Raw genomic sequence first — 15,764 nt, forward strand, 5'->3', positions numbered from 1 at the left:
ATTGGAATTTGAAATAAATTAGCACAAATAAGTCAAAGTGCCATGTTAAGACATGTAGCGTGCAACAGCCATGTGGCTCACTTTAAGATCAAGGTCTCAATTTGGACTCTTGAAGTTTTCAAATATTCTTTGTATTGAAATATATGATAGTATGTTTTTTTGTCCAACTAATAACTTTGTCTTGAATTATGGGATTTTAAAATAAATTGCATCAAATGATCATATTAAGACAACATGTCATGTACACAGGCTAATTAAGGATGACACTTTCCCCTTTTAAGATATTTTCTGTTTAAGGAAGTCTTTTCTTAGTAAAAAAATATAGATAAGGCGGAAAGTGTCGTCCCTGATTAGCCTGTGCGGACTTCACAGGCTAATCTGGGATAACACTTTGCGCACATGCATTATGCCTAGTTTTCTCAGACCGCGACTCAGCAGATGAAGTACAGATGAACTGTGTTAACTGTTCACATTATTTGTCACACATCACGCATTTCTATTTTAAGATGCTTATAGCGGGCAAATCAATGATGTTCAAACTCATTTTAAGTTTAAATCTTAAATTAAATCTTAACTAAAATTCATCTTAAGATCTTATATTAGACAAGACCCTGATTTGTAGTTTCCCAGAAATAGTTGCATTCTGATGTTCTTGTCTTTGCCAAGTGACATTTGCCAAGTCGTATGATGTTTTATGTTATTTGGCAAAACAGGAAATGGAATGCTTTTTAAGTCTGTGCACATTTTTGGTCTGTCTAGTATTGGAAAGAAAAGATAATGACAGTTAATGTACATAACCCATCAACAAATCCAGGCATTTCTTGGACTTGTTGTACAAACATGTTTAACATAAAAGTAGTAATATTAAGTACATATGTATCAGTTTAACTATTTTATTTATTCAGGATCCCTGACATGCATGCTTTCTTGATAAATAACTGGGCTAAATTGCAATGATTGACAGGTCGAACCTCAAAGACCTCGTGAAGAGGCCGGTAGGACCTGTAAATAAACTCTGATTCAAAAAAAATAAAAAATGCAATGATTGATAAAGTGAGGTTTCTTTCTGGGTTAAGTGACTGTGATCTTGTTTTCACAAGTGCAAAATATGCAACACTTTGTCCTTCAAATTTAAATATGGTCTCTAAGACAATATCATTAATAATACCTTGATGTGAACCTTTGAAGGTGATGAAAAGTATGCCACTCCTTAATAGTTATTTGAAGCTGGTTTGAGGGCTAAGGTTGATATCATTTACCATCATCATCTTCATCTCATTGTGTTTCTTCAGAGTCATTTAGTGAGTATGGCAGTGTTTAACAGGGGTGTTATATATTTTATTTTGAAGTATTAGGAAAATAGCCCTATATGGCTGAGCTATAACAAAAAATATTTAGAAAAAAGCTATATGGCATTGATGTTGGTTTGTGTTGGTGAAGGGCAATAAATTATATTTCACGGGACAATTACAGTGGTAAAAAAAGGTTGAAACCTCTGTTTGACAGGTCACACACTAGATTTCTATGTTCAAGAAAAGCTTGTGATCACTTTAGTAGGGGCCCATAATGCCCCAATCTTTATAAAACTTATTCAGAACATTGGTCGCAATTATATTTTGGCACAGTTTTAAACTGGTTCATGTTGAATATAAAAAAAGTTTACTATGTCATATTTTAAGAAAAGTTTGTGAAACATAAAGAGGCCACATTTATAACTAAGACTCAATCTTCATGAAACTTGCATGGACCAATTGTTTCCCAACTCAACCAAGTTTATAATTGGGTCACTAATAAGTCACAAAATAGGTCACTAGGTAAAATTAATGAAAAAGCTTGTGAACACTCTAGATGCCAGATTTATTGTGAAGTCTTCACAAAGCTTAAAGCATTTATCCACTCTGTCAAAACATAAGTTAAAAGTATTTTTCGATTGTAGATTTTTATACATTCTGCTCTACTGGCAGGAAATTTATCAAAGATTTTATTGGCTGTTAATGAAGATCAAAACATGGGTTTGTCAGCTTTAAAGGGGCCTTTTCACAGATTTTGGCAGTTTTTAACTTATTCATTAAATGCTTTATATCGATAAATGTAAACATTGGATCGTAAAAGCTCCAGTAAAAAATCAAGAATAAAATTAAAAAAAGGAAAAGAACATTGCCCGGACCAGGTTTCGAACCAGTGACCCCTGGAGTCCTGAAGTAAAAATGCTTTAGCCTACTGAGCTATTCCGCCGAGTACACATACTCGACGCATTTTAAACCTTATATAAGCAATCTTCGTAGTTTCACAAAATTTAACGACAAAAACAGAACTCTCCAAATTATTCAATCGTTTCGCGTTGCAATGCTTTATAATTTTTAGGTTTTAAAATCGTCAAAAGATGCATATAATGGCTTTATTAGACCAAGGTAAATGTTCAGTATTACTGTTTCCTCACAAATATCATAACTAAAACGAAAATTTGCGAATCTGAAACAACTTTTTTCAATTTTGTCAATTTACCAAAGCGTGAAAAGATCCCTTTAAGCTGGGCATAACATGGTATTGTGAGCAGTGAGAAATATTATGTCTCAGATGAAATTCTTGTTATTAAAATTACTGAATAATTTTCCTGTGTCTGGACTGGTAAGCAGTCAAAACAACTTGACGAATGTGACCTTCTGTCACCCTAATTTAGGTAATATGGCATATCAGATGTTTATTTTACCAAAAGGTTGAAAGATATTGGTAACAATTGTCTGGGTCAAGATTATGTGAAAGATAATTCAGTATACTGGTGGGTATTTAAATCCTTTGAAGTGTGAACATTTGCAAGTTAAGTTTTTTTTTCTTTTCTGAAAATATAATTATCTGCATATTTTGCTATTTTTGGGGGTATTTTTTTTATACATGAATTGCATGATTTGTGTTCCATATTTTGGCACCAGTAGAAAATAAAAGTCCTTTTCTGTTGGCTAGAATGTAAGTAGTTTTTGGGTTTTTTTACTCTGCAATTTTAGACTTCCTCCAATAAGAAATCAAATCTGGTAATCACACTCAAAACAAAGTCCCATAAAATGCACACCATCTTGAAAACATTTTTGATTACATGTTCTCTTAACTAGAAATTCCAACATTAAAGACTCCTTCCTGGCATTCATATTAATTTGTATGTACCAGAAGCCAATTACTCATGTGAACTTTAGCATGCCAATACCTAACATTAGTTGGGTTTTCCACAAATTGTTAACAATATTTCTGTCATATCATGGCGGTCCCTAAGGTTGGCGCAAAGGAAAAAAAGTAGTAGCCAAATTTCAGCGCTACCATGACGACCCACATAATAACCTAGTTCGCTCAATTAACAACATAATTATTATCATAAATTGTATTAAAGCCTTGTATTAAATTATCAATCAAACCACATTCAAATTAATTATTTGTTCCTTGAAATTAAATACTTCATTTCATTTTGTTTTCCATTTCATTTATATTTATTTTTCTGTATTGGCAGTAATACTTTACAATGTTAAAGCTTTCCCCCAAGATTGTTTTTAGACGCCCCGGTCTTCAACGTATTATTAAATTTTGTGAATTGGCATATTTTTCTATTGTTTCAATAGATCATAGTTTTAAACGTGATTTATTAATTTAAATTCTGCATGTACTGAGTTTCTAGTATATATTACAGCACATTGTCTGTTGCAAAATGCACGCTTTCCATGTGGTGCATTCGACATTGCAGATGACAGTAATAATTTCGCGCTCTTTCTTTAAACACATGGCATACATGTATAGTGAATGGTTATTATCATGTGGCTGTAGAAAAACCGAGTAAATCAGTTCTATAAATAGATAGATGAAATATACATGCACTGGAATGAAATTGGTACCGCATCAAATTGTTAACGGGTATTGTTTCCACAAGTTACTCGCCGTAAATTATTAATTTACCACCATTCGCAATTAACTTTTCATAAGTAAAAATTGTTTACAGTAAAAAGGTGTGATGATGATGCCCGAAACCGTCTTTAATGTACTGTTCTATTTCCCGTTTTATATTCCGTATATGATAAAACTGTGAACTCTTCCTTCATTTCATATGTCAATCAAAAATAACGTTCGCCAGTTAACACCGCCCCCATACGCATTCTTGTAACCTATTTGACGGTGAACATCACAGTCTGGCACCTTGAAAGTTACATGAGAATTTCCCGTGATGCATCTGACATGACTGTGTAATGTGACTTGATTATTCAAAATGCACATTGTGGTTTCTGTTATCAGTGGATTATCTCTTACCTAGTGTGGCCTTAATGGCGATTGTCCGTGAAAGTAGGTACCGAGTAGAAGGAATATTATTGATGGATACACTTATAGAGAAAATTATATATTTTTTTTGACAATCACCATTTAATTTAATTTTGAACTTTAATCGCCAGCTGAAAGATTCGATCGCTGATGGTGATTTTGGCAAGTGGTTTACCAATACTTATTGCACATTCTAATGACAGTAACTAAAAACTTCAATTCTTGAATCAGAGGAAGGCAGAGTATGATAAATTCACACAAAATTAGGTTGTCAGATAGAGATTTAAACTGACAATTCCTGGATTAAAAATCCAGGGCTCTACCAGACCTAGCTTTAGGCTTTCTTGTAAATCTTTGTATCAGCAGTTATTTACCATTACAAAACTCCAGAACATTTCCTGACCAATGATGTTTATTTGTTACAGCCATATTGTTTATATTAATATTTCTGTTATTGACATTGGACAAGTATCAAATATCATTAGTCTGCAAGGTCTGCTGCAGTGGTATGCTTGCCAGATCTCACAAGAGCAGGTGAGATGTGATTAACAGATAATTGAGGTATTTAAGATAGTTAATCGATTAAATAGTTGCTTCTGTTCTGTTTGTTATGTGTTGATAAACCAATTAACCTAAAGGTCTTTGATTTGTTCTCCCTGTCTGGTTTTTCAGTGTTTAATAAAGCACATGCTTGGTCTGTAGTTAATTGGCTTACTTTACTTGAACAGGATCATTTCTGTAGCTGGTGCGAAACTTATTACTCTGATTGGCATGATTTATGCCCATGTCTGCTTATGTTGATTGGCATGATTTATGCCCATGTCTGCTTATGTTGTTGGGCAGGATTTATGCCCATGTCTGCTTATGTTGTTGGGATGGACTTATGCCCATGTCTGCTTATGTTGTTGGGCAGGATTTATGCCCATAATCACGTATGTTGATTGACCTGATTTATGCCTATGTCTGCTTATGTTGATTGGAGTGATTTATGCCCATGTCTGCTTATGTTGATTGGCATGATTTATGCCAATGTCTGCTTATGTTGATTGGCATGATTTACGCCCATGTCTGCTTATGTTGTTGGGCAGGATTTATGCCCATGTCTGCTTATGTTGTTGGCAGGATTTATGCCCATAATCGCGTATGTTGATTGACCTGATTTATGCCTATGTCTGCTTATGTTGTTTGGAGTGATTTATGCCCATGTCTGCTTATGTTGATTAGCATGATTTATGCCAATGTCTGCTTATGTTGATTTGTGTGATTAATGCCTTTGTCTGCTTATGTTGATTGGCATGATTTATGCCCATGTCTGCTTATGTTGATTGGCCGGATTTATGCCCATGTCTGCTTATGTTGTTGGGCGGGATTTATGCCTTTGTCTGCTTATGTTGATTGGCCGGATTTATGCCTTTGTCCTCTTATGTTGATTGGCCGGATTTATGCCAATGTCTGCTTATGTTGTTGGGCAGGATTTATGCCTTTGTCTGCTTATGTTGATTGGCCGGATTTATGCCTTTGTCAGCTTATGTTGATTGGCCGGATTTATGTCCATGTCTGCTTATGTTGTTGGGCAGGATTTATGCCTTTGTCTGCTTATGTTGATTGGCCGGATTTATGCCTTTGTCTGCTTATGTTGATTGGCCGGATTTATGCCCATGTCTGCTTATGTTGTTGGGCAGGATTTATGTCCATGTTTGCTTATGTTGATTGACCTGATTTATGCCTATGTCTGCTTATGTTGATTGGTGTGATTAATGCCCATGTCTGCTTATGTTGATTGGCATGATTTATGCCAATGTCTGCTTATGTTGATTTGTGCGATTTATGCCTTTGTCTGCTTATGTTGATTGGCATGATTTATGCCCGTGTCTGCTTATGTTGATTGGCCTGATTTATGCCTATGTCTGCTTATGTTGATTGGTGTGATTTATGCCCATGTCTGCTTATGTTGATTGGTGTGATTTATGCCCATGTCTGCTTATGTTGATTGGTGTGATAAGTGTCCATGTCTGCTTGTGTTAATTGGTGTGATTTATGCCCATGTCTGCTTATGTTGATTGGTGTGTTTATGCCCATGTCTGCCTATGTTGATTTGCCTGATTTATGCCAATGTCTGCTTATGTTTATTGGTGTGTTTTATGCCCATGTCTGCTTATGTTGATTGATGTGATTTATGCCTATGTCTGCTTATGTTGATTGGTGTGATTATGCCCAAATCTGCTTATGTTGATTGGTGTGATTTATGCCATGTCTGCTTATGCTGATTGGTGTGATTAATGCCCATGTCTACTTATGTTGATTGGTGTGATTAATGCCTGTGTCTGCTTATGTTGATTGGCCTGATTTATGACCATGTCTGCTTATGTTGATTTGTGTGATTAATGCCCATGTCTGCTTATGTGATTGGTGTAATTAATGCCCATGTCTGTGTATGTGATTGGTGTGATTTATGCCCATGTCTGCCTATGTTGATTGGTTTGATTTATGCCCATGTCTGCTTATGTTGATTGGTGTGATTTATTCCCATGTCTGCTTATGTTGATCTGCTTGGTTTATGTCCATGTCTGCTTAAGTTGGTTGGCAATCTAGCTAAAATAAATAGGTTTATACTGATTTATGTTGGTTGGCCTGATTTATGCCTATGTCTGCTTATGTTGATTGGCAGGATTTATTCCCATGTTTGCATATGTTGATTGGTGTGATTTATGCCTATGTCTGCTTATGTTGATTGGTGTGATTTATGCCTATGTCTGCTTATGTTGATTGGTGTGATTTATGCCCATGTCATCTTATGTTGATTGATGTGATTTATGTCCATGTCTGCATATGTTAATCAGCCTGGTTTATGCCCATATCTGCTGATGTTGATTGGCCTGATTCATGCCCATATCTGCTTATGTTGATTCGTGTGATTTATGCCCATGTCATCTTATGTTGATTGGTGTGATTTATGCCCATGTCATCTTATGTTGATTGGTGTGATTTATGCCCATGTCTGCTTATGTTGATTGGTGTGATTTATGCCTATGTCTGCTTATGTTGATTGGTGTGGTTTATGCCCATGTCTGCATATGTTAATCAGCCTGACTTATGCCCAAATCTGCTTATGTTGATTGGCAGGATTTATGCCCATGTCTGCTTATGTTGATTGGTGTGAGTCATGCCCATGTCTGCTTATGTTGATTGGTGTGATTTGTGCCCATATCTGCTAATGTTGATTGGTGTGATTTATGCCCATGCCTGCTTATGTTGATTGGTGGGATTTATGCCCATGCCTGCTTATGTTGATTGGTGTGATTTATGCCCATGTCTGCTTATGTTGATTGGTGTGATTTATGCCCATGTCTACTTATGTTGATTGGTGTAATTTATGCCCATGTCTGCTTATGTTGATTGGTGTGATTTATGCCTATGTCTGCTTATGTTGATTGGCATGATTTTTGACCATGCCGGCTAATTAGTAGAAAAGGAAGTTGAGGTAGTGGCTTTTTTAGTAGAACAAAAATATTGTTATTCCAAACCCTGCTTGTTTGAGTTCAATGGAAACCCTTGCTAGTACTTATGTGAAATTTCATTGGTTACTGAGTTCTTGTTTTTATTAGCACAACATGCTAATTGTATAGTTTTGTGTGATTGCCCTTTTACTGCCTTAAGTTATACAGTTATTGTACAATAGATTAAACATGAATATTTGGTTGAAATCTGTAGCTGATTCTTAATTATCATGCATCATTGATTTACATATTGAAAGACGCCTTTCTGTACATATTCATGTATAGACAGGTAACAAATCAGCCTTAAACAAAGCCTAATGGTAACCACCTAATATCACTTAGTGGTTGTTGCTTAGGTTGAGTTGCGAATTTTGCTATTTTTAAGAAAATATGATGTTTGAAATTAATCCGTACATTAAGTGTACATATTTTTTGTATGATTATGTGTTAGATCCACATTGGCAATTTTGCAGCATATAAAAGTTAAATGTTTTTATAACAATACTTATTGAAACACTGAGATTGAAAGATATTACAGATGGAATACTATAATTTTGTTTCTTTTGCTGCTAAATTATGTACACAATCAAGTGGACAATACAGCAAAACATCATGAAGTATATTTTTAAGAGTTGAATTCATGGAGTTGTGAAAAAAGGATAAAAAGCTAAGTGCAAACTTCTGCCATTTTAATATTTGGTTGTTGAGCCCTTCATAGATCCACTGAACCACTCTTTTAAGTGTGGTGTAACTGTTATGCCGCTGTTAATATGTATCTCCTTGATGGAAGCTCAACTTATGGACACTGTTGAATGATGGACCAAAACTAATAAGGGCTAGGTTAAATCTTACATATAATACATTACTAACACTGTCACATTTATTGCCCAATAATCACAAAAGTTGGTCAAGGCATTAAATAAATGTCCCAACACTATCTTGGTTGAGTTCAAAACTGGGTCAAAACCTTTATTGTAAGTCCCATATTAAAATTAATACTGTTACCTGGTTATCATAATGTTATTTCAGAATTGAATCCCTGAATTTTCCCAGTTGGGCCCTTGCAGTTCTTGCATTCAGCTTAGCCAAACATTGCATTTTCAATACATGTTTAATTGTTCCCTTTATTGCAGCATGACCTTGTTTGGTAGGACTTAAACAAATTGCCAATTGTCATGCTTTTTATGCCCCCCTTCGAAGAAGAGGGGGTATATTGTTTTGCACATGTCGGTCGGTCCGTCCGTCCGTCCATCCATTAGATGGTTTCCGGATGATAACTCAAGAACGCTTAGGCCTAGGATCATGAAAGTTCATAGGTACATTGATCATGACTGGCAGATGACCCCTATTGATTTTCAGGTCACTAGGTCAAAGGTCAAGGTCACTATGACTTAAAATAGTAAAATGGTTTCCGGATGATAACTCAAGAATGCTAAGGCCTAGGATTATGAAACTTCATAGGTACATTGATCATGACTGGCAGATGACCCCTATTGATTTTCAGGTCATAGGTCAAAGGTCAAGGTCATAGTGACTCGAAATAGTAAAATGGTTTCCGGATGATAACTCAAGAATGCTTACACCTAGGATCATGAAACTTCACAGGAACATTGATCATGGCTGGCAGATGACCCCTATTGATTTTCAGGTCAATAGGTCAAAGGTCAAGGTCACAGTGACTCAAAACAGTAAAATGGTTTCCAGATGATTACTCAAGAATGCTTACGCCTAGGATCATGAAACTTCATAGGTACATTGATCATGACTGGCAGATGACCCCTATTGATTTTCAGGTCACTAGGTCAAAGGTCAAGGTCACAGTGACTCGAAATAGTAAAATGGTTTTCGGATGATAACTCAAGAATGTTTACGCCTAGGATCATGAAACTTCATAGGTACATTGATCATGACTGGCAGATGACCCCTATTAATTTTCAGGTCACTAGGTCAAAGGTCAAGGTCACAGTGACTCGAAACAGTAAAATGGTTTCCTGATGATTACTCAAGAATAATTAGGCCTAGGATCATGAAACTTAATAGGTACATTGATCATGACTGGCAGATGACCCCTATTGACTTTCAGGTCACTAGGTCAAAAGTCAAGGTCACAGTGAAAAAAAATGTATACTCACAATGGCTGCCACTTCAACTGACAGCCCATATGGGGGCATGCATGTTTTACAAACAGCCCTTGTCTTCTTTGTCTCCATATCAATAGTACATGGACTACATGCTCATGCTTACATTTCTGCATTTGATTTAAAAGAAATTACATTTTGTCACACAAGGACACTGTTAATTGTAGAGCGGAAGTGCGTTTGGGTTTGGGTTAAGCAGCATTAAGTGATGAGCATTGCTGGTTGAAAATGTTTTCTTTAACATCTAGTATATAAGCCCTGATGTGACATGAACATAAGTGTATGGGTCAAACAATATAACAAATCCCTATGTACATATTTTTTTATATCTTAGCAGCATTGTGCAGACATAAGAATTTTGTAATTACATATTTATGCCCCCCTTTGAAGAAGAGGGGGTATATTGTTTTGCACATGTTGGTCGGTCCGTCCGTCCGTCCGCCTGTCGGTCCGTCCACCAGATGGTTTCCGAATGATAACTCAAGAACACTTAGGCCTAGGATCATGAAAGTTTATAGGTACATTGATCATGACTCGCAGATGACCCCTATTGATTTTCAGGTCACTAGGTCAAAGGTTAAGGTCACAGTGACTCAAAATAGTAAAATGGTTTCCGGATGATAACTCAAGAATGCTTATGCCTAGGATCATGAAACTTCATAGGTACATTGATCATGACTGGCAGATGACCCCTATTGATTTTCAGGTCAATAGGTCAAAGGTCAAGGTCACAGTGACTCGAAATAGTAAAATGGTTTCCGGATGATAACTCAAGAATGCTTACACCTAGGATCATGAAACTTCATTGGAACATTGATCATGACTGGCAGATGACCCCTATTGATTTTCAGATCACTAGGTCAAAGGTCAAGGTCACAGTCACTCGAAACAGTAAAATGGTTTCCGGATGATAACTCAAGAATGCTTACGCCTAGGATCATGAAACTTCATAGGGAGATCGATCATAACTGGCAAATGACCCCTATTGATTTTCAGGTCACTAGGTCAAATGTCAAGGTCACTGACTCAAAACAGTAAAATGGTTTCCGGATGATAACTCAAGAATGCTAACGCCTAGGATCATGAAACTTAAAGGTACATTGATCATGACTGGCAGATGACCCCTATTAATTTTCAGGTTACTAGGTCAAAGGTCAAGGTCACAGTGACTCAAAACAGTAAAATGGTTTCCTGATGATAACTCAAGAATAATTAGGCCTAGGATCATGAAACTTAATTGGTACATTGATCATGACTGGCAGATGACCCTATTGATTTTCAGGTCACTAGGTCAAAGGTCAAGGTCACAGTGACAAAAAACGTATTCACACAATGGCTGCCACTACAACTGACAGCCCATATGGGGGGCATGCATGTTTTACAAACAGCCCTTGTTAAAACTTATTCTGGTTTGTAATGAGCATTACGTTTATGTTAGGCAATCACAATACTATTTAAAACATATATGAACTAATGAAACAACGTGATGTGAAAATTAATGTATAACTGTGTATCATTTTAAATATTTGTGTCACTATAATAGACACATTCCATTTTTTATCTGAATGGACGATTAATTGAAATTATCAAATTCCACTTCTTTACTTTTATCAATCTATATAAGAAAATGGTTGTAGAGAATGCTGGTTTATTTTATTTTAATGTTTATGTTCATTTAATTAATTGGTATCATTTTAGCAGCTCTTCTTAATTTCTATCATTAGTCAGTTTTCACAGTAACTTCTTGTTCATGTTGACTTAATTTGGGTAAAGTGATTGACTACTCAGTTACTCACTAAATACATTTCTCAATGCCTCACTTTACAAGGTCATGGGTATTGAATAGTGATCATCAAATCTAGCGTACAATTTTGGTGAACGGGCATCTTAATAACCCCTATTAGAGACATGAAGCAGAATTTCAATACAAAGTTAAATAGACATCTTAAATATCAGATGAGAAATTAAACTCCCCTCTGGGGGAAAAAACTGGGTCATTGGTTTATAAATTGTAATTTTAAACTTGTAAATTTGTAGAGGGCAGGACCTGAGCATGTGATATATTCATGTCCTCCGACTATACAGCCTGTTCAAATCTGAATCTTTAATTTTAAACCACTTTGTTGAAGTCATGAATCAATGGTGAAGAGTTCAACATTTTTGCATTAGCCACTTTGAATGGCTTTGCATTTTGCAAACTTAACTTAGACACACTTTAAAGATGCCCATTATTTGTTCACTTTGATATGACTCTACTTTGACTGATTTGAGGAATGATTTCCTGTTATTTTCCAATTTAGGTGGTCACAAACAAGGACTGGGGCTTTGCCTTATCATTGTTTGTTTTTGCTTGTTCTTTTGTTTCTGAGATGCTCTTGGAAATTTAAGATGAATTCAAGTGGTAAGATTACTTCATTAAAGAGCAGGATTTTGAATGTTCAGGTGCATGTCAAAATCACTCTTTATTTGAGAATCTCATAATCCTTTGAAAGGAAATGAGACAAATGAAATATTGGCTTTGTCATACATTCATTCCTTGACAGATAACATCCTAACATAATGTTATACTACATGTATGTATGGCATTGATGATTCTGTGATAATAGACTTGCCTGATATGTGTGTTCTACTGTAAGATCATTCTATTATGTGGGCAATTAAATATTGTTAAGTTAGTGATGTGACTGATCCACAAAAGTAAAACACGCATATTTGAAAATGACTGACACAAATACATCTTTTTTTCCAAAATCAGATATCCAGAAATAATTTTTTGAAAACACAACTTCATGTCGATGAATAGCAATGATTGAACACCATATAAATGACCTTACTACATGTATGTCCCTTTGTATATTTCCAGATTGCCAGTCTACTGATAGAGCACCTGGCTAAGGTCAATGAGATAGACAATGAGGGACGAATCCCCCTGCACCTTGCTGCTCAGGAAGGCCACCTGCCTGTGGTAGAGATCCTTGTAGAGAAACACTCAAATGTTAACCAGCGGTCACATGACGGCAAGACGCCACTACGCTGCTCTGCTATGGAGGGTCATAAGCAGGTCGTGGAGTATTTGTTGAGTGTGAGCGCAGATATCAATTACTGTGATGCCGACGGGCGCTCAACGCTGTATGTGTTGGCCCTTGAGAACAAGCATGAAATGGCTGAAGTGTTGATTAAGCGTGGTGCAGTGTTGGACTCTGTGGACCTAGAGGGCAGGACTGCCTTGCATGTGGCAGCATGGCAAGGTCACTATGAAATCATTAATTTGATATGCAGATTGGGTGCGGCTGTGGATGCTGTAGATAATGATCGGAGGACGGCCTTGCAGACAGCTGCCTGGCAGGGACATCACCGGGTGGTGCAATACTTGCTGGACAGTGGAGCATTGGTGGACCACACATGTAACCAGGGTGCAACTGCCTTGTGTATAGCTGCCCAGGAGGGCCACGATACGGTGGTGCGTGTTCTGCTACAGTACAAGGCTAACCCTAACCATGCCGATCAGTACGGGCGGACACCCATGAAAGTCGCTCTAAAAAGTGGTCATATAAATGTGATAAAACTGTTGGAAGAGTATGGGGCAGTAGTGCCATCTGGATGTAAAAGTAGGAGCTCTTCATCAACCTCGTGTAACAGCACGGAAACGAGGCCTTGTGCACCTGCATCTGAGACTGCCATATTGACTGTGCACTCTAGCGTGACTATTTCTTCCAATGCACCAGCTGTAATCAATGGTACCCTGTTCTCAAATTCACCCTCGGATTCTCCAGATTCCACTTCGGATCGCAGGAAGTCAGTCCTTTCTAATAACTCTTCAAAATCGTCAAGTTATTTAACAAGCTCAACTAATCAAAGTTCATTAAGTAGTGCAATGACATGCTCCCAAACGCAGGCCACTGACAGTGACTGTATGACTTTTACCCAGCAACTGCAGCAGTGCTCCATGTCTAGGAACCGAACTCGGCCTATCAGTCGACTGCTTTCGCCAGTCAGTGAGCCCCACAGTCCCGTTCAGTCACCGGATGGATCACCAATGGTGACCGTAAGACCCAAGTGCCTTCTTAGTGGCCTTACAATAGCATCCAACAGTCAAAACGTGCCAAATAAGAACAATGAAAGCAGTTTTAACAAGCTTAAACTGTCTGCCAATATCAACATCACGATGAACCCGTACAACGCCGACATAAGTGACGAGGAGGTGTGGAAGGTGAATCCCTTCCATCCAAACACAGGTCTGAAAACTGGCCTTCAACTGCTGGAGAGCCAGAGAAAGAAGACTCCTGAACAGCCCTCAAAACCTTTCATGGGGCAGAGCGCCCTGGAAATGAGATCCCCGGAGATGAGACGTAAGCGCAACGGAATCGTAACCAATCCGAACCACAAGGCAGCCAAAGGTGGCATCAACTCTATAGGCCACATGAAAAAGCTTGCCCAGCTGGAGAACAGCCACAGGGGCGACAGTCAGTCCCTGACCAGCAGCGATGGCAGCCTCCCGCACAACAGCACGGCCTCTATGAACGGGTCTGGGGACAGACGAGCCTGCGCAGTGCGACCTAACGGCCTCCCTTTGAAGAAGGAGACTCCTTTGTAAGGACACAAAAGTTAGTGTTAAGGTCACGCACAATGCATTCTCGCACAATCATTCATTATTCTTGAGAAATTGAGTTTCTAATTTTTCATAAGATAATTATTTTAGAGCTTTATTTGTAAGAAGAAAAGATTCAGAAAAATATAGCCTTATGGCAGCCTTTTTTGCAAAACAACGGTAGTTTTGGTCTGCAGAAGAAGTTTACATTACACAGCTTATTAAATGAATGTTCTTCAATAACTTAGCTTGAACATTTCATTCGGCATCTCCTATCTTATTAACAATAGATGACCAAAACATGTTAAAACATAATTTTAGTAGAGTGCAATTGTTTGTTAGATGTCACAGTTGAGGTCTGTTTGATGAAAGAACTGTCACAAAATTAGAACGGTCATGAACTTGGGAGACTCAATCAACAGAATGACATTCTATACATTTTGACATGCAATTAATCCCCAATTCATATTGGCTTATGATTTGGTTTAACAGTTTTATAATTTAAGGAGAAGTAAAAAAGAACAAATCAGGTGTAATAATCACTCAGGTTGTCTAACAGAGATCAAAAGTGCATGGGAACATGTGCGTTGAAAAATCATGCCAGTCATGTGGATAATCACGCAAATCTTTGCATAGGCTTCTTGATACTTGTTAAGAAAGCACTGCTTAATGCCTTGATCAGCAAGCGTGTTAAATGGTATTATCCATGCATCATAATGTAAGCTAAACACAATTTAAATTTAAACTTGGCATAATTATATATTAAAACATTGGTATCTTAAATATTGCATAATTATTTACTTTTTCTGTAAAAAGTAATATTAATGAAAACATATGCTTGTTTTTTTATTGTTATCTGTATCTGCATGTAAGTGTTACAGCTTCTTATATTTAAATATCCAAAGTGTTCATGTTTTGTTCATATGACTACATGATTTATCAGATCATATAAGTGCTTCATTGCAGTTCTGTATGCAATCAAGATACCACTACCTACAAGAATCGAGCAACATGTGGGCTCCATTAATTTCCTGCCACACATTTCACACCATTCTATTCTTGGAAACACAAATTCTTTATGTAATGTATAAAGGATAAGTCATTTCTTTGCATACTATAACTAAATATATCTTTCTGTGACAATAAGAAATTCTGGAAACATTGATTAATCAACTGCAATTGTGCAAGTTTAAATTTGCGTTGGCATGACAATATCTTCTAATTAATCAACATATTACATTCTGAGAC

General features: G+C 36.9%; 1 protein-coding gene across 2 annotated transcripts in view; it reads left to right on the forward strand.

The window, feature by feature from the left end:
- The window catches only part of LOC127878147 (ankyrin repeat domain-containing protein 50-like), a 43,373-nt gene that overhangs the window by 22,066 nt on the left and 5,543 nt on the right, over positions 1-15,764 (forward strand). The window contains exon 3 of one of the 2 annotated variants that reach the window (XM_052424583.1): positions 12,792-14,532. In XM_052424583.1, coding sequence (XP_052280543.1) covers positions 12,792-14,522 — 1,731 coding nt within the window. In that variant the 3' untranslated portion in view covers positions 14,523-14,532. The remainder of the gene's footprint in view (positions 1-12,791; positions 14,533-15,764) is intronic. The other variant, XM_052424581.1, reaches the window with a different exon arrangement.

Source organism: Dreissena polymorpha, chromosome 4 (assembly GCF_020536995.1).
Source record: "Dreissena polymorpha isolate Duluth1 chromosome 4, UMN_Dpol_1.0, whole genome shotgun sequence".
Classification (NCBI taxonomy): Eukaryota; Metazoa; Mollusca; class Bivalvia; order Myida; family Dreissenidae; genus Dreissena; species Dreissena polymorpha.